The 19,016-nt window shown below is 40.1% G+C and overlaps 1 protein-coding gene and 1 pseudogene across 5 annotated transcripts; both read right to left on the reverse strand.

Moving 5' to 3' along the window:
* Positions 1-661: 661 nt before the first annotated feature.
* On the reverse strand, positions 662-18,422 carry PRKAB2 (protein kinase AMP-activated non-catalytic subunit beta 2). Of its 5 annotated transcripts, XM_037040901.1 has the most exons (10): positions 18,301-18,422; positions 17,866-18,046; positions 13,959-14,125; positions 13,078-13,171; positions 12,719-12,839; positions 6,775-6,908; positions 5,049-5,117; positions 2,083-2,119; positions 1,262-1,322; positions 662-1,032 (listed from the first exon to the last, which is right to left on the reverse strand). In XM_037040901.1, the coding sequence occupies exons 2-9, from the start codon at positions 18,019-18,021 to the stop codon at positions 1,282-1,284; spliced, it is 819 nt and encodes a 272-aa protein (XP_036896796.1). In that variant the 5' UTR covers positions 18,022-18,046; positions 18,301-18,422; the 3' UTR covers positions 662-1,032; positions 1,262-1,281. The 5 variants fall into 5 exon arrangements, with proteins under 5 accessions (XP_036896796.1, XP_036896805.1, XP_036896785.1 ...); XM_037040910.1 differs by lacking the exon at positions 1,262-1,322; XM_037040882.1 differs by lacking the exons at positions 662-1,032; positions 1,262-1,322; positions 2,083-2,119 and adding exons at positions 3,433-3,767; positions 4,840-4,870.
* Positions 667-769, reverse strand: LOC118983437 (uncharacterized; annotated as a pseudogene).
* Positions 18,423-19,016: the final 594 nt, after the last annotated feature.

Raw genomic sequence — 19,016 nt, forward strand, 5'->3', positions numbered from 1 at the left:
CCAGGCCTATGGGAAAACCCGTGGGAATGTTCCAATATACTATCCTAAGCTATGGCATCAGACTAAAACAAGAAAAGACCTGCATTCCTGCCTTTTTTATAATGCTGAGCAAAGTGGTTAACAGGTAGCCTGGGCCTGTGCTGGGATCAAAAAGGAGGCTGACAGCCCTCGTCTCCAAGGTGGGTCAGATATCACACAGTCGTTGAAAGGGGCCATTTACCCAGTGATTTTTTTCTGTTAGGGGAGGGTCAGGTATAAGACCTGAAATAGTTTATCAAAGCAAGAATGTGAAATGAGAGGAAAAGGTACTTATGGGCATCTGGTATTATAAAAAACACTGATTGTGCTACATACTCTGGGAATACAGAAAAACCATGCAAGCAAAGCAGCCCCTGCAAGCAGGCAGCTAGCTGTAAGGAGGGCAGGACTCTAGCACAAGCCCATCCCCTGGAAAGCCAAGGTAGCAGTGATAGATTCTCCACCCATCATGGAACCTGAGTTTGCTCTCCATTCATTGTAGGAAAAGAGCTTCCTTTTACGAAGGTTTTTCCTGCAGCTTCCCTAAACAGTTCTTGGTGAGTCCCACAGGCAGACAGAATACATCCAGCTAGACTTCCATTAACCTCCTTCCCATATGCATATATCTATGTAACTTTTTTTAAAAACACTGTCTAAGTCTGAATAATGGCTTGACCCATGGAGGAGAGAGCGCCAGAATAGGTTAGACTCTGTTGCTATAGCAAGCTCGAATTGTGTCAGACAGTATATATGTAACTTTTTACTTAAAATAAATTCCAGGAATTTATAAAACTCTCATCTTCAATCAAATGCAAAAGCAGAGCATCCTACTTAGAGGCTCTGAAACACAATTATCAGCTTGCAAGCAAATCAGCCTTCCAGTCTCAGGTAGACAAGGGAGATGCTTCTGAAGCCTGGGAGGCAGGAGGGATTCCTTCAAATGGGCTTGTACAGCAGAGTAGTGACATACTTCTTCTTGTAGCGATGGGTTGCGCTAAGGACCATCACACTGTCCTGCAAGGAAAAGAAACATGCAACTAACTCATTAGTTCAGGCAGTACACAGTTCTTCCCAGCCATCAGTCCTTCACTGTTGCTTACTTTTAAGAGTCATGGTTTGATATTATAGAAAGAGGATGGTTTTGGAGTTAAATTAACTTAAGCTGATTCTGAATCCTACTGTTTGTGGCCCTGAATAATCCACATAACATCTTTTTTCTCATGATTAAAAAGTTAACACCTACCATTAAGGTGGCTCTGATGATTACATCTGAATATCTGACACAGTACCTGACAAAATATGTGCTGAAAAAATATTAGTCTCCCATTTCACATCTGAATATTGGGTTTAAAACTGACAAAGAAAAAAGAAAGAAACATTCTGGCATCCACTTCTGGAAGGAAGTCTTAAATACAATGATAAGAGGGCAGTGATCCTTTTAAAAAACCATTTCCATGTCCTGAAGCAGGTTTGATTTCCATGTAAAACCAAGAATGAACTTAAAAAGTCTTCTCTGATCAAGAGGAGACTCAGGAATCCTCTCCTATCCTTGAATAGAGTGGACCCCAAAATCTTCCTAGGAAAACAGCCCAAACAATCTGCGTCAAGGACGAGGTGAATTACTATAATCAAGACCAGCATGAAAAGTATAGGGGACAATTTCCCAGGTTTGTGACAGGTCACATGTATACCATAGGAGAAGACAGCAGGCCTGTGAACATCCCTTGATAGCCAAGGAGCAATTACAGGAGGCAAAATTAAGTCAGATCCCAAAGAACCCAAGAATATCCAGTTGAGAACCCAGTGCATCTTCCTATTTTCCCCAATACTGTTTATCCACAGTGAATGCTTCCCAGATTAACATTCTGTGATCAGAGTATGGTGACCATAGCCTAAATATGAAAGAATCAAGACAGGTAAAAAGTTCAACTGGAAGGGTCTGGTAGAAATGAGGAGCAGGTAAGAGAAAGACCTACTTTACTTTGAAAGACCTGGCATAATCTCTAGGAAAGAACGTGGAATAAGAGCAGAGGAATGGACTTCAGTCCTCTCTCTGGTACTTACTAGCAATTTGAACTTCTCTGAGCCTTAGTTTCTTTATCTATAAAACAGGGGTTAAAAATAATACTTACCACACAGGTTATTATAAAAAATAAATTCAATAATATATATTTTGAAAATACTCTTAGTGATTTCCCTTATCTGATGCACACTTAACAAAAATAAGCTTAAAAAGATGACCAGGGCCCATCCTAGTGGACTTATTCAGAGTCCCTGAGGACACAGTCTCTGAATCTGTACGTTTACAAACTTTCCAGGTGATTCTGGTGATGATCATCAGCCTAGTCGGGTAATTGTAGAGCAATATAAACTTCATTCCAATAGCCAAACCACAAAGACATTACTAGACTGAACACATACTTTCAACCTAGATTCTAAAGCACAGGAAAACCAGGGACTCTAGGAGGGGACACAGTAAATCTGATCATGTTTCTCCCAGACGTAGTACATATAGAAGAGATGCATCCACTCAGGTACATGTGACTGAGGCACCAGTAAACAGCTGTGTCCACCTTTAAAAAAAATGGAAGCCTTAATATCACATTTAAGCATTCTTTGAACTGGAAGCTAAACTTGCTTATTCTGCAAGTGAAATTTTAGTGCTATGAATTCAAAATTAAGTAGATAGTAAAAAGGTTATAGCTACCCATAAAGAAACCAAGGAGTGAAAAAGTTCAATCACAGGGAAATTCAGCTAGCCTAAGATCTAAGACTAATAAAGATTAAGATCTTTTTAAATTAAATTTATTGGGGTGATGCTGGTTAATAAGATTATACAAAGTTTAAAGTGTACATTTCTATGATACATGATCTGCACTGCATATGTGCCCACTACCCAAAGTCAAATGATCTTCCTTTACCATGTATTTGACCCCCTTTACCCTTTACAACACCCCAACCCCCTTCCCTCTGGTAACCACCATACTACTTTCTGTTTCAGTTTTATATCCCACAAATGAGTGAAATCATATGGGTTCTTAGCTTTTTCTGACTGACATTTTACTTAGCGTAATATTCTCAAGGTTCATCCATGTTGTCACAAATGGCAATATTTCATCTTTTCTTATGTCCACTCTCTATATGTACCACATCTTCTTTATCCAATCATCCACTGAAGGACACTTTGGTTGTTTCCATGTCTTGACCACCATGAATAATGCTGCAATGAATATAGGGGTGCATATATCTTTGCAAATAAATGTTTTCAAATTTTGGGGTAGATACCCAGAAAAGGGATTGCTGGGTCGTATGGTAACTCTATTCTTCATTTTTTTGAAAAGCCTCCATACTGTTTTCCACAATGGCTGTACTAGCTTTAATTCCCACAGTGAGTAAGGGTTCCTTTTTCTCCACAGCCACTTCAATACTTGTTATTACTTGTCTTGTTGATAACAGCCATTCTAACAGGTATGAGATGGTATCACTCTGTAGTTTTGATTTGCATTTCTCTAATAGCTAATGAAGTTGAACACACTGTCATATATCTGTTGGCCATTTGTATGTCTTCTTGGGAGAGGTATCTGTTCAGGTCCTTTGCCCATTTTCTAATTGGATGGTTTGTTTGTGTAGTGTTGAGTTACATGAGTACATGAGTTCTTTACATATTTTGAATATTATCACCTTATCAGAAGCTGTTGTTGGCAAATATTTTCTCTCACTGTGTTGGTAGCCTTTTTGTTTTGCTGTTGTTTTTTTTTCCCCTTGTGATGAGAATTTTTAAGGTCTACTCCTTAGCAACTTTCATTTTTTTTTAATTTTTTAAATTTATTGTTCAAGTACAGTTTTCTGTCTTTAACTCCCATCTCAGCCCCCCCCCCCCCGGGGCTCCCCACCTCCCTCCCATTTCCACCCCTCTTAGTTGTTGTCCATGTGTCCTTTATACTAGTTCCTGTAAATCCTTCCCCTTTTTCCCCTGAAATTCCCTCCCCTCTCCTCTCTGGTCACTGTCCCCCTGTTCTCTATTTCAGTGTCTTTGTTTTTATTTTGCTTGTTTGTTTGTTTGTTTTGTTGTTTAGCTTCCTGTTAAAGGTGAGATCATATGGTATTTGTCTTTCACCACCTGGCTTATTTCACTCAGCATAATGCTTTCCAATTCCATCCATGCTGTTGCAAAAGGTAGGAACTCCTTTCTTTCTGCTACATAGAATTCCATTGTGTATATGTACCATAGTTTTTGGATCCATTCATTTACTGACGGGCACCTAGGTCACTTCCAGCTCTTGGCTATTGTAAATTGTTGCTGCTATGAACATTGGAGTGCATAGGTTCTTCTGGACTGGTGTTTTAGGGTTCTTAGGATATAATTCAGCAGTGGAATTGCTGGGTCAAAAGACAGGTCCATTTTTTAGTTTTTCTGAGAAAATTCCATACTGTTTTCCACAGTGGTTGTACCAGTCTGCAATCCCAATGACAGTGGATTAGGGTCCCCTCTTCTCCACAACCTCTCCAACACTTGTTGTTTGTTGCTTTGTTTATGATGGCCATTCTGACCAGAGTAAAGTGGTATCTCATTGTGGTTTAAATTTGCATCTCTCTCATAGCTAGTGATTCTGAGCATCTTTTCGTGTGTTTCTGGATCTTCTGTATGTCCCCTTTGGAGAAATGTCTGTTCAAGTCCTCTGCCGATTTTTTAATTGGGTTGCTTGTCTTCTTGGAGTGGAGTCATGTACGTTCTTTGTATATTTTGGAGATTAAACCCTTGTCTGAGGTATCATTGGCAAATATGTTTTCCCATATAATTGGTTCTCTTTTTTGCTGTTGGTTTCTTTTGCTGTGCAGAAGCTTTCTGAGACTAAGATTTTAAAAAAATAAAATAATAATACTCACTAGTTAAAAAAAGCTCTCTATAATTTGACAATTACTGCCAGCCTCAGCTTCAGTGAAGCAGCAGAACAAGTAACCACTGGAGAACATGCTACCTGTCCCTCCCATTTAGAGGAGCACTCTGAAGAGCCAGCCCCACCACTTACCTTAATGGACAATGCATAAAGATGGTTTAGCATAACATGATTGGGCTCAGGGAGCAAGGCTGGGTCACACTAAGAGACAAAAAAAATGATGAATGGAGTTAAATGCACAGTCTTAAATCAAGCACTTTACCCTTCTTCCAAGCCCTTTGAGATCATTGAGAAACTCTAAACTAGTATGTATTATTTCTTTTAAATACTGAACTCACCCTTGTATATATCAATAATACATTCTCATTACAGGAAATTAGGAAAATTCTGAGTCAAGGGTAGAAACTCTAAGCCTCAGCATCTGTTCATCTTCCTTAATACAGCTAAGACAAAAATCCTTCCCACAACACACAGAAGATTCAGGTTAAGAGAAAAGTAATCTTAATAGGAATCAAGTGAACTGACTAGAGACAGAGATTATTTTTTTAAAAAACCCTTATACTTCTTTTCTATATCTTCAAATGACAAATATTCTTTATCTTGTGTTGGAATACAAATCCCCAAAATCATTTCTCATAATCCATAGCTCTGGGCCTGAATTATTTGGACCAGAAAGCAACTATGAATTTTGACATCAGTCACAACTCACACTTAGTAATGATAACACACACACACAAGATCTGTCCAGAAGGTACCCAGTCATGTACTATGAAATATGGAGACATTCACTGAAGAAGATACAAGATACAAGGAACATTGTACACAGGATAATGATGCCTCAGTCCCCTTCAAAGTAGGCACCTTGGGACCTCACACAGTTCTCCCAATCACCATCAGCTGCCCTGTCATGTTATCTCATGAATGGTCTGAAATCTTTTCCCTTTCAAGGATGATTTTAGTTCTGGGAAAAGGCGGAAGTCACAGGGTGCCAAATTTGGGCTATAGGTGGGCTGAGTCATCTGGGTGATTGGATGTTTCACCAAAAAAACTCTGCACAAGATGTGACGCATGAGTGGGTGTGTTGTCGTGATGAAACTGCCAATTCCCAGTTGCCCATAGCTGCGGCCTTCTGAATTATCCAAATAGTTTCCAAACTTAATGCAAAATTTGATGCAGATTCATTGCTGTACTCAGTCATTTGGAATGCAATGGCCACACAGTATACATGCTCACTCAACAGCATCTACTGCCCCCATTAGTACAGTGAAGTTGTCATTGTTCATGTATTTGCATTCCAGTCCACAATCCTTGGCTGCCAGGTTACATCAATGTTGTGCAATCCATTCTTATTATATTAATGCCTTGACTTTTTCCACATGTGCGTTTGTGTATGCGTGTATGTACATACATAGTTTGTTCAGAAAAAGTCCAGCATTGTGAATGGTGACTCAGCCTGGCTACAGCCCAGATTTGGTATGCTGTGACTCCTTGCTTTTCCCAAAACTAAAATGACCTTTGAAGGGAAGAGATTTCAGACTATCAGTGAGATTCAGAAAAATATGACAGGTAGCTGATGGTGATTGGGAGAACGGTGTGAGGTCCCAAGGTGCCTACTTTGAAGCGGACTGAGGTGTCATTATTCTATGTTCCATGTTTCTTGTATTTTGTATCTTCAATGAATGTCTTTTGTATCTTCAATGAATTGTCTTTTTCATATTACATGGCTGGTACCTTCTGGACAGACCATATACACATACACACATACTTGTAATAATCCAAACCTCTAGGGCTACTCAACTTTAGCTCAAATGGTTCTAGTGACCCCAAGATGCCCCAGCAATGCTCTCAGGATACTCACAGAAATATTAGTGTCCTTGTTAAGAATAACTTGAAGAAGGTGAGGAGGTAAGATGGGTGGGGATTTTAATCTCTCCTCAGGTCGAAACACATACATTTCTTGCCCATAAGGCCCTGGGGGTGAGCTAGAAAGATCTGGAAGACATTTATCCAAATATAAGGGAAAGTTGGAGAACAAGTAAAAAAATGCATGAATAAAAGTCATTATCATGGTAGCAAATAATAAATATACAAAAGTTATAAGAGTCATGGATCATGAAGTTGTGACATGTTGGGTCTACAACTGTAAGGCAACCAAAAAAAAAAAAGTCTGAATCGCCCTGAACACAACCAAGAAGTTCCTCAACGTGGCAGTATGGTATGGAGGATAGAGGAGAGAAGAGATAAAAGATGTAGCTTTGGGGAGTACTCCATTATAGCTGTATGAGTGGGCCAAACCCTGCTACTGCAGTCAGTTTCCCCATTCATAAAATAAAAATAATCTCTGGCCTATTTCACAATATTTTTAAAGGAATCAAATAAGAGAATAAATGTGAGCCCTGGCCAGGTGGCTCAGTTAGTTGGAGCATCATCCCATATACCAAAAGTTTGTGGGTTTAATTCCTAGCCAGAACATATATCTAGGCTGTGGGTTCAATCCCCAGCCTGGGTATTTACAGGAGACAACTAATCCATGTTTCTCTCTCTCTTTCCCTACCCCCAATCCCTTCCTCTCTCTCTAAATCAATTAAAAAAAACATATCCCCTGGTGAGGATTAAAGAAAAAAAGATAATAGATGTGACAATGCCTTGTAAACTGTCAATATGGAAAGATTAGATTTCTTCTTTTTTATACCCAAGCAACAGACAACAAGGTTATAAATTCTAAGACTACTGATACTACCATGATTTCAATAAGGACAAAATTACGAACAATGTAGTAGTCATTAGGGAAATGCAAATAAAAATGACAATAAGATACTACTTAACATTTATTAATATGGCTATATAATAAGACTGACAATAATAATAATTGTTGGCAAGTATGCAGAGAAACTGGAAGGAACCTTTGTACTATTCCCATTGCTCAGGAGTATGTAAAATGGTGCAGCTGCTTTGAACAACAGTTTGGCAGTTCCTCCAAAAATTAAACATAAAGTTACCATATGACCCAGAGACTATACTTCTGGGAATATACCCAAGAGAAATGAGAATATATGTCCAAAACTTGAACACAAATGTTCATAACAGCATTATTTATTACAGACAAAAAGTGGTAACAATCCAAATGTCATCAGCTAATGAATGGAGAAACAAAATAATATATCCTTATAGCAGAATTTTATTCAGCTATAAAAAGGAATAAAGTACTAGTACATATTACATCCAGGATGAACATACTAAGTGAAATAAGCCAGATACAAAAGACCACATAGTGTATGATCCCAATTACATGAAATGTCCCAAGTAGGAAAAACCACAGAGGCACAAAGTATTCACAATGTGGTTTCCAGGGGATATAGGAGGAAAAAATGAGAAGTGACTGCTGATAAGCACAGGGTTTGTTTCTGGGGTGATAAAAATTCTCTAGAATTAAGACAGTGGTGATGGTTATATAACTCTATGCATACATGAAAAATTACTCAATTGTACACTTCAAAAGGATGAATTTTTGGGGGGGAGGGCTAGGAATATAAGACAGAAAACTGTACTTGAACAAGAATAAAAAAGGATGAATTTTATGGTATGTGAATTATATCTTAAAAATTGAAAAATGCATTATGCTGAGTGAAATAAGCCAGGTGGTGAAAAACAAATACCATATGACCTCACCTTTAACAGGAACCTAAACAACAAAACAAACAAGCAAGAAAAATGTAACCAAAGACATTGAAATACAGAACAGGCTGACAGGGACCAGAGGGGAGAGGGGAGAGAATTTCAGGGGAAAAGGGGAAGGATTCACAGGAAAAAGTATAAAGGACACATGGACAAAAACTAAGGGGGATAGAAATGGGAAAGAGGTGGGGAGCGGGAGCACTGGGGGTTGGGCTCGGATGGAAGTTAAAGACAGAAAACTGTACTTGAACAATAATTAAATTAAAAAATGCTTAATAAGCCCCTGGCTGGTGTAGCTCAGTGGGTTGAGTGTGGGCCTGTGAACCAGACGATCGAGGTTCAATTCCCAGTCAGGGCACATGCCTGGGTTGCAGGCCAGTTCCCAGCAGGGGATGCACGAGAAGCAACCATACATTGATGTTTCTCTTCCTCTCTCCTTCCCTTCCCCTCTAAAGATAAATAAATAAAATATTTTTTAAAAGTGCTTAATAAAAAAATGTATACAGACAAAAAAGGAAGAAATATACAATAATGAAAAGAACTACAGGGCCAAGATGGAGGCATAGGTAGAAACATTGTGCCTCCTCACACAACCGAGTTTAAAGACAACAAAGTTTTAGCAACAAAAACGCAACCAAAACACAGAAAATTGAACTATGCGGAAGTCCGACAACAATGAACCGTTCAGCCAGACCGGTAAAAGGGGTGGAGACAGCGGCTGGCGGAGCGGGGTTGCACGGGAAAACTCAGCCAGACCGACCCAGGTGCGTGGATGATGGTTGGCAGATCCCAGGCATGGGGTTGCAACGGGCAGACTCAGTGAGGGTGCAAGGCGGCAGGCTGACCACGGTCACACATTCGTGTGCAGATAAACCAGGCAAAGGAGAGAGCAGTGAGACAGACCCCCAGGCCCCAGTGGTGGGAAGCAGCTGAGGGGACTGCCATTGCTCCTCTTTGACCTCGCCCCCACATACAGCATCACAAACCAGCAACTGGGTTGCCCCGCCCTGGTGAACACCGAGGGCCCCGCCCCTCATACATAACAGGCACAAATAGACCAAAACTTATGGCTCAAGAAGAAATCAAAGCCCCAGAGCCAATAATTCTAAGTGACCAAGAAACAGCCAACCTATCAGATGCGCAGTTAAAAAACACTGGTGATCAGGATGGTAAGAGAACTGGTTGATTTTAGTCACAAATTAGAGAAACACATGAAGGCTAAACTAATTGAAATGAAGGGAAATGCACAGGAATCCAATAGTAATGGAAAAGAAACCGGAACTCAAATCAAGGGAGTGGACCAGAAGGAATAAAGAAACAACCAAACAGAAAAGAATGAAGAAAGAAGAATTCGAAAAAATGAGGAGAGGCTTAGGAACCTCCAGGACATCTTGAAACGTTCCAACATCTGAATTATAGGGGTACCAGAAGGGGAAGAGGAACAGCCATGAGTGGAAAACTTATTTGAACAAATAATAAAGGAGAACTTCCCCAGTCTGGCAAAAGAAATAGACTTCCAGGAAATCCAGGAAGCTCAGAGAGTCCCAAAGAAGTTGGACCCAAGAAGGAACACACCAAGGCACATCATCATTACATTAGCCAAGATTAAAAGGAAGGAGAGAATTCTAGAAGCAGCAAGGAATAAGGGGACAGTCACCTACAAAGGAGTTCCAATCAGGCTGTCAGCAGATTTCTCAAAAGAGACCTTCCAGGCAAGAAGGAGCTGGAAGGAAGTATTCCAAGTCATGAAATCCAAAGAACTATAGCCAAGATTGCTCTATCCAGCAAAGCTTTCATTTAGAATGGAAGCGCAGATAAAGTGCTTCTCAGATAAGATCAAATTCAAGGAGTTCATCATCACCAAGCCCTTATTATATGAAATGTTAAAGGGACTTATCTAAGAAAAAGAAGATGAAAAATATGAACAGTGAAAGGACAGCAAACTCACAATTATCAACAACCACACCTAAAACAAAAGCAAATCAAGAGGACAGCTAGATCAGGAGCAGAACCATAGAAATGAAGATCACACGGAGGGTTAGCAACAGGGGAGTGGGAGGAGGTGAAGGGAGGAGAAGGTACAGAAAATAAGTAGCATAGACGGTAGGTAGAAAATAGATAGGGGGAGGGCAAGAATAGTATGGGAAATATAGAATCTAAAGAACTTGAGACATGTGGACATAAACTAAAGGTGGGGGAATGATGGGGGAGGGGGTGTGTAGGGTAGAGGGGAATGAAGGCGGGAAATAGGACAACTCTAATGGTATAATCAATAAACTATATTTAAAAAAAGAAGTATAACCTTTTGCTTAATAAATTTTAAGTATTTTATAATCCCTAGTAAAAAAGATTTTGATAACCAGATCAGTATAATAACTCAGATTTCAGTTGAATATGAGAGGCAAAAGAAAAGAGTAGCAATAATACCGTTATGTTAAACAATACCTTAAAAACACACAGAACTTTAAACTTTTCAAAACAGTGTTATCTTGTCATGTGATCCACAAAACACCCCTAAGAAATACTACTGAGAAATTTTTTGTTTCCTTTTCATCTAAAGCAAAAAAAAAAAAAAAATGGTTAAGTGATTTGCCTAAAGTCACATCCACAGTTATGATGGTCATAGAGTGAAGAATAAAACCCACTGTGTCAGATTCTAAATAAAATGTATTTTAAACCTTAGTTCAGTGGATCAGCAAATTGGGTGAAAATGGAAGAAAGAAATATCAAAAGTATGCTAGCCCTCTCTCTCTATATTATTATGATTATATGCCTACTATTTATTGGCTGCTTTGCCAAAATCATGTAATGCAAAAATTTACTCACATGTGGCCTCATGATTTAACTCAATATTTTAAAACCCTTTTTAATCACTGGCCCACCATTCAAGAAGAATATCTAGCTTTACTTTCTGAGCTTATATAATGAACACAATAGTTTTATAATGTTTCTAAACAAACAAAAATACTATTGACTATTCTTTTGGAAACTGCTCTGAGATTCTAATATGCCCCATTTAAGGTACTTTGTCTTGTCAGCTGGGAATCACTGAGAATATAAGTCTCCAGTTTTACTCATAAGGAACTGAGAACCAAAAAGGTTAAAGGATTTGTCTGCAATGGCAAAGCTAGTAAGGAGCAGATGCAGGCGCTGAACCCAAAAGGGAGAAGTATGCTCACTAGGAACACAGTGCACACAGTTCTGTAGACAGTTCTCACCTCTACTACAAAGTAACAAAATGGTAACTGTGAGTGTGGTTAGCAAACCGCTCCTCTACTGAGGCAGCAAATGCAAATAGAGATGAAGGCCTTGGAAAAACTAATATTGGAAGAAACCAAAGGATACAGATCTTTTACTCTCCCAAAGAATGTTTTCAAAATCAAAATACAAAATTTCAGTTAACATACACACAAAAGACTTGTGGGTTTTTTATTGCCCGCCCTTCCCTAGAGACTGCCACAGCTATGGGGTCCTATAACACTGCAGGACTGCCAACTGAGCTAGCAATTGGAAGGGTGAAGTTGAGGCAGCTAAACAAGGCAAACCAGACAATACCCAGCCTCTGCTGGATGATACCACCATCAAGGTCAGTGAAAACTTTGAAATATTATTAGAAATAGCTTTCTAAACTGTAGGACATAACCCATTAGTGACTTAAACAAGAAAGGATAAAATAGAAAATAGAGTGCATCACATGTAATAAAGGCAACAACTGTTCTGTAAGACTTGTGTTACAGTTGTGTGTGTGTGTGCTGGATTGCAATGTAAAACAAAAACCTTCCCATAACCTAGTAACCTTTCCTGGTTAAAAAATTTGAAATCAAATACTCTAAACTGAGATTTTTTTGGTCTCAGAGAAGGAGACCTAAGTGTTTACTGGATTATATAGGATGGGGCAAAAAGCAAGTTTACAAGTGTTTGTATGGAAAACAATACAATAATTAATTAATAAATAGTAATATAAGAATAAACTCTGTGTGTTTTATGTACTCACAGCTGTAAACCTACTTTTAACCCACCCTGTGTATAATTCAGAAGATTTTTCAGGACAAAAAACAACCACCCTTGAGAAGGAACATGCATTATTAGAGAAATACATCAAGAAAGAGTAAATATTACAAACTTACCTCGACAAGATGTCTCTGAGCTTTCCATTGAATCTAGTTTTAAAGCATCAAATACCTCAAAATCAGATTTTTTGACATGGATCAAATTGTTAATTGTGCCAAGCTGACTGGTAACAACAGGCTGAAACAGTGAATGGAAAAAACTTATGAGTCCCTGTTTCAAATCCATCTCTTCCACTCAACTCTCCTCTTCAAATAAGATCATACTCGCCACCTCTTTTATCAAGAGAAATCCTCCAGTATAGGAAAGCTGCTGCCTATGGATCGATCCTGATAGTAATGAAGTTTGACACAAAGGGGAATAATAGCTAAGAGGAGACCGTGAAGTCAGTGATTACCCTCAGAGATCTAGGTCTTACCTCTGACGGATCATGAACCCACTGTCCATCCACAAAGAACTTGTATTGGTGCTCTCCCTCAGGGAGGTCCAGGATGGCCACAAAGTCATTATGGCTACAGAAAAAAACAGAACGTTAAACAGTCCAAGTTCCTATCAGAAGACAGAATGTAAATGTAGAAACCATGAGGCTATCAAAATATACCAATTATCTTTCACATTGGTAAGCAACTATATCCCCTGGAGTAAAAAAGTAATGTATAAACCCAGTTTCTTTTCCTATATCATGTTCAGCATGTATTTGCCACCCCCTCCCAATAACTTTAATTCTTAACTAAAATCTAGAATAGAATAAAGATGTTATTCTCCCAAAATGGTTCACCTTAATAGAACTATTTTGCTTCAGCAGAACAGATCCCTCACAAGTGTAAATAAGGTATCAGTAGGTTCAGGATACAAAAGTGGCTCCAGGTACCCTTCCATATTTTGATAAGTATCTTCTGGAAAATTACATACTGATAGGTAGGCCTTTCTGATTACCAGGTAAATAATTTATTACTGTTCTGCAGGCAACAAATAATATTACTACCTAGAACTTCACAATATATTTTTTAGTGTAGAAATCAGAGCAACTAGACTCAGCTACTTATAGAATACTTGCTACAAGGATAGAAAGGACTTGAATTAAGAGTCCTAAAAAATGTACCCACAAAGCTATAAATGTCTCTGAGTGGTTAAATACCTAAGTGGTAAATAACCCTGACTCACTATGAGGTTAAAAAAAAAGTTGCAGATATAGTCACTGGTCACAAAATGCTCATGTCCCTAGCAGATGGAAAGGAGTGATCCAGCCAGGTCTCTACTCCTGGACTCTGTAGACTCAATCAAAATGCTTGTCTTCACCTCTTAATCAGTGGAATCTTGGTGCTCCAATTGTTGAAGGACCCAGAGATGAAGACCTCCTTGCCTCCTTCAGACCAGCGGATAACAGTGGGCCGGGCCTGCTGTGTGGGCTTTACGGAGTCCTCCAAATCCTGCTGCCATGATACAAACTCTTTGTCCCCAGGGAGCTGTAAGAAGGATTAGGTCATCCCTAAATTGTGACCCAGGAATTCTTAAAAGGTCACTCTACTCCTTAGGGCAGAGAGGGGTGCTAGGTTTCTGCTAGGAATCAATGAGCCCTGAAATTAGCAACTAAATAAGGTTTTGAACACACTAGAGAAAAATAACTCATCTGGGACCAAAATGGTCAAATGGCTTATGTTCAAGGGCTGCCCAAGTCACGTCCTAACTTCCAAGTCTATTTCCTGTTATCCCATTCACTCACAGGTGGGCAATTATGATATGCCTCTGATTGCCTATTAATAGAAAAAAATGTAAAAACAAAATATGGTTCTATAAAAATAATTAAGTTAGCTGTATATTTTTCACATGCAAGTATGAAAAGCTCTCAATTATTTTTGGAATGGAAGTTAGAGACACTGAAATTCACAACTCCAATTTAGCTAATAGGTTACAAAGGACATTAAAAACATAAAAACTAAATAATTGGTTTCTTAAGTTTTTGGTCGTCATTATGAAGCCTATCTGCTCACCTATGTCAGGTTTATACTAATTATTTCAAGAGTATGAATGAAATTTCTGGAGCCTAAAGGAACATCAGATCAAAAGTACAACTTCCTTCAACAAAAACAGTTCCAATATTAAACGAGGTCTGCAGGATGCTAAAAATGGACTACTTATGTAGTTTCTTTTCATTACCATGTTGGGAAAATTTCCTGGGGCAGAGAGACTGACGAGGCTGACAATGCCATCATTACATCAAGAGTTTATTAAAGGAACTTAACATGAGGCTCATAGCTTGGGCATCAGCAAGATATGGTAATGTGGATATATTCCAAACCTGATAGAGCAGACGCTAAAGACTTATACAGAAAAGAGCAGAATGGATAGAGTTACTGGGGCAAGAGCTGCCCCAAATAAGGGAAAACAGACTTAGTGTCTGCCCAGGGCAGGGCAATGGCCTATTCCAGGGACCAGCACATCTGGGGCATAGGGCAGGGGTTGATCAGAAAGCCTCTGAGGGGATTTACAGAAAGCAATCTTTGTTCTGGCCTGGATGGAGGTGGATCTAGCTCGCAGGTCAGACAGAGGTTATGTCTGGAATAGTCTCTACGCCACAAACCATTCTTTACAAGAAGAATTAGTAAGCTATGGCCAGTGAGCCAGATACTTACATGAAGTTTTATTGGAAAATAATTATTACTTACTTAGTATCTATAGCTACTTTCATGCTACAGTGGCACAACTGGGTAGTTTTAAGAAACTCTATGGTCCATACAGTTTAAAACACTTACTATCTGGCCCTTTACAGAAAAAGTTTGCTGATCTCCACTTTGCATTGGCTTAAATATGTTGGTAAGTAGGTAAAAAACACTGTACAGTATTGAGTCAAAATATTAACAAATAAAATAATGTGGGTTTAAAAATAGGACTGGCTTATTCATTTGGGCTTTATTTTCAAGATGGCTGGGGTATTCTCCCTTCCACACTGCCACTCAGTATTCCTTGAAGCTGCACTCAGACACTAATCACAGCATAATCTGAGGTAAACACAGAAAGAGAATTAAAGGGACTTTCTCACTATATAAGTGGCTTAAGAGAAAACCTGATCTCCATATTCTTAAAGCAATGCACTCTTGTCCGACAGGCTGCATTACAAAAATTTCTACATATGCCTAAGAATAATCCTCAGATTATAATTAGATATAGGGCCTGGGAATCTCTTTAAGTTTCCCATATAATAATGCTATGACATATTAAACACAGAAAAAAAACTCATCTTTAGAGATACATTCTAAAATATTTAGCTAAAACAATATTTGGTAAGTCTAGAACTTGCTTGAAAATAATTGGTGGGATAATAAATAAATAATTGGGTATAAATGAAATAAATTCATTCATGAGTTGATCATTGTTTAAACTGGGTGACAGGTATTTAGGAATTCATTAGACTCTTCTCCCTATACTTTGAAACATGAAAAATGTTTTAAATTTTCCATAAAGTATTTAAACAAATCTCAGGTGATTTTAATGTGTGAACAGAATTGAGAACCGAAGAAGGCAGGCATTGTAAGCAACACTGGCCTCACTACCACTGTTTCTATCAGTTACTTTTATGATTTAGGATTTACAATTTAAAATTTGAAAGCTACAAACTACTGATATGCCTAGCTTTGGAAAGAAGCCCTTCCAGGTAGGACATACACTTCTGTGTTAGCAGGAGTACAGCTAACTAGCAGAAAGACTGTTTATTCCAAGTTAAATAGCAAAGTCATTAGGAAAAGAGACAAAACAATTAGAAATTACAGTTTGAAATGTTTAAGTAAAACAGTGAGAAAAAAGTAGAAATAGTTTGAGAACTATAAAATCTTAGAGTTGGAAGAGACTTTAGGAATTATCTGAACCAATTTTATTATTTCACAAATGGCAAGAGTGAGATAAAGGAAAGAATGATCCAAAATAGGCTCCATTTCAGAAAAAGCAATCTGGCTTTTATTCAGGACACCAATCACCGCAGTCACAGTTTGACAACTGAACTTTATTTTAGTCCTGAGTCATCAATGTAAGAAAGGGGTAAGAATACAGTGAGGTAGATCACCTTGACAAAGTAAATTCAAATGGCCGGGTGGACAGCCCAAATGATGAGAAAGAAGTCCTGAAGTGGGAGAAGGAACAGAGAGGAAATCCCCCCAAATGGTCATTCTATCATCCTCACTCCCCCTTTCTCTTATTACATTCTCAGTTGGGATCCAAGAAAATAACCAAATTCCACGTGCTACCAACTTGGAAAATCATTCTCTATTTACTTTGTGAAAGAGATAAGAAACATCAAACACACTCCAATCTCCTCAATCCCTGCATTTTTCCACTTCATCCCAGTTGGCCTTAATGCATTTAACTTAATGCTAAAATGATTAGAAACATTTGAATGTTTCTAATCTGTAAAAGTGATTAGAAACATTTGACTGGTAATCACATTGTTAGGTCCCTTTAGCCTTTCTATAGAGTGAACACAAGGTGCTGTTTTCCTGAAAGTTCTTGGAACTGAGATCAAGGTCTTCTGAAGGGCTATGGGTGGTCGTTTTCAGCCATGGTAACATTCTCAAGTACTATTGGAAAATGGAGAAATCCTGGGATTATGTGCTCTGCCACTGAGAAAGAAGCACAACCTTAGCCACCACTGCTATAGAATATGAGACAAAAACTGAGCAGCGATGTCCTTTATTGATCTCTGTGGCTAAGAGAAAGTATTCAAACAAGCAAGTGGTTGTTGCTTACACTCAAGCCAAATGGGGAAAGGATCAGAAGTGCTGAGCTCCTAAAAGGTCAAAAAAGATACTGATACCTGGAAGTTGTCAGGAAAAAATCTTTCATTTACCCACCTCGGGGCAAATGTGAGAAACTGAAGTTTTCCACCAGCCCTTACAACCTATATATTCATCAATACTCTAGAAGAGGACACCCTGCCTGTTAGGAGAACCGAAGATGGGGGTGGGGTGGGGGGTCCTACTGTCCTCATCCTGAAAATGTAGCCAACAGATTACTAGGAAAACAAAAACTTTTACTTCTATTTTGGGGCAGTACTGCAAGAGGAATTGCCATCCAACATCCCCATTCCCGAAAAATCCCTTTAATTCAAGAAACCGTAACCCCAGGTCAGTGTGATAAGAACCAAGAAAGGGAGGAGGAACCCTGACACCCAGGCCGCTGCAGAATCGCCACCAACTGGGGGCGTGGGGACGCTCACCTTGGAGTCCGGTAGGCTGAAGAGGCTGGGGTCATCTGTGCTGCCCACCATGATTTTATGCTCCCTGTCCAGGCCGTGGCCGCTGGCGCCCTCAGCGCGTGCAGCCTTGGCGCCATGGCGTTCCCCAGCCACCCGGTCACTGGTGGTGTTTCCCATGGCTGCAGCACCAGTCGGAGATCACCTGCCGTGGGGAATAAAAACACCCCCGCAGCGGAGTCAGAGGCACCCCTGGCCTTGCCTTGTCGTCTGGGGACGCGATGAAGGGAATCTCCGCCGAAAAGAAGCCGTGTCCCGTGTCCCCTCCCTCCTGAGCCTCCAGGAACTCCAGAAACGCGGGGAACCCCGAAACACTTCCGCTAGCCGCAGCTCAGGAAACCGGCTTTCGGGGACTCCCCTGCATACTCGTACCCGTGCCCACGCCCACATTCCAGTCACCTTCCGTGATGCGCTCCCTCTTCCCCCAGCTGCCGGTGCGATCGGTGTTCGGATGATAAAGCCACCAATAAAGTTATTGAAATTGAAACCGTGCCCAACACTAGCAAACTGCGTTTCCTCCTAAAATGGCTACAAGGCCTGCGGTGCGGACCTCCCAGCGCCTGTTAGGAGCGCTGCGCCTGCGCCCGCGCCCGCCAGCCTCCCTAGCCACCGCCACCACCCCAGTGATGGACAGCCCACTGCAGCCTCCAGCGCCTGGCTGGGGCGCCCGCCTGCAGTCAGCTATGGGCCAGACCGGAGCCACCAGCTTGCGGGACCGCTCGGGAAACCGGGTTCGCTGAGTCCCCGGGCCTGCCGTGTAGAGGACACGAATGACTGCTATGAATGACACTCGAGGCTGTCGCCCTGACTTTGGTGTTCAGTAACAGGAGAAGTGGCGCTGCTTTCTTCCTGACCCCCTCCCGGGTTTCCTTGTCGTTGGCGCCCCTGAAAGGTGGGTTCTTGGAGGGAATAAGAAACTGGACTTCCCACTTAAGGCTGGATTGCTCATGGTTAACACTTTACGTGCTCTAGGGAACCTTCAGCCGAACTGGGGGCCTAGGGAAGGAGTGATCAGGGGATAAACTTCAAATTAGTAAAATGTCAGTCTAAAAAGAATGAAAAAGCTATTCCAAGTTAAGAAACAGTAAACGGAATGAGCAACCCCCAAAGAAATT

Source organism: Sturnira hondurensis, unplaced genomic scaffold, assembly GCF_014824575.4.
Source record: "Sturnira hondurensis isolate 20B ecotype Veracruz unplaced genomic scaffold, ASM1482457v3 Scaffold0000440, whole genome shotgun sequence".
Lineage (NCBI taxonomy): Eukaryota > Metazoa > Chordata > Mammalia > Chiroptera > Phyllostomidae > Sturnira > Sturnira hondurensis.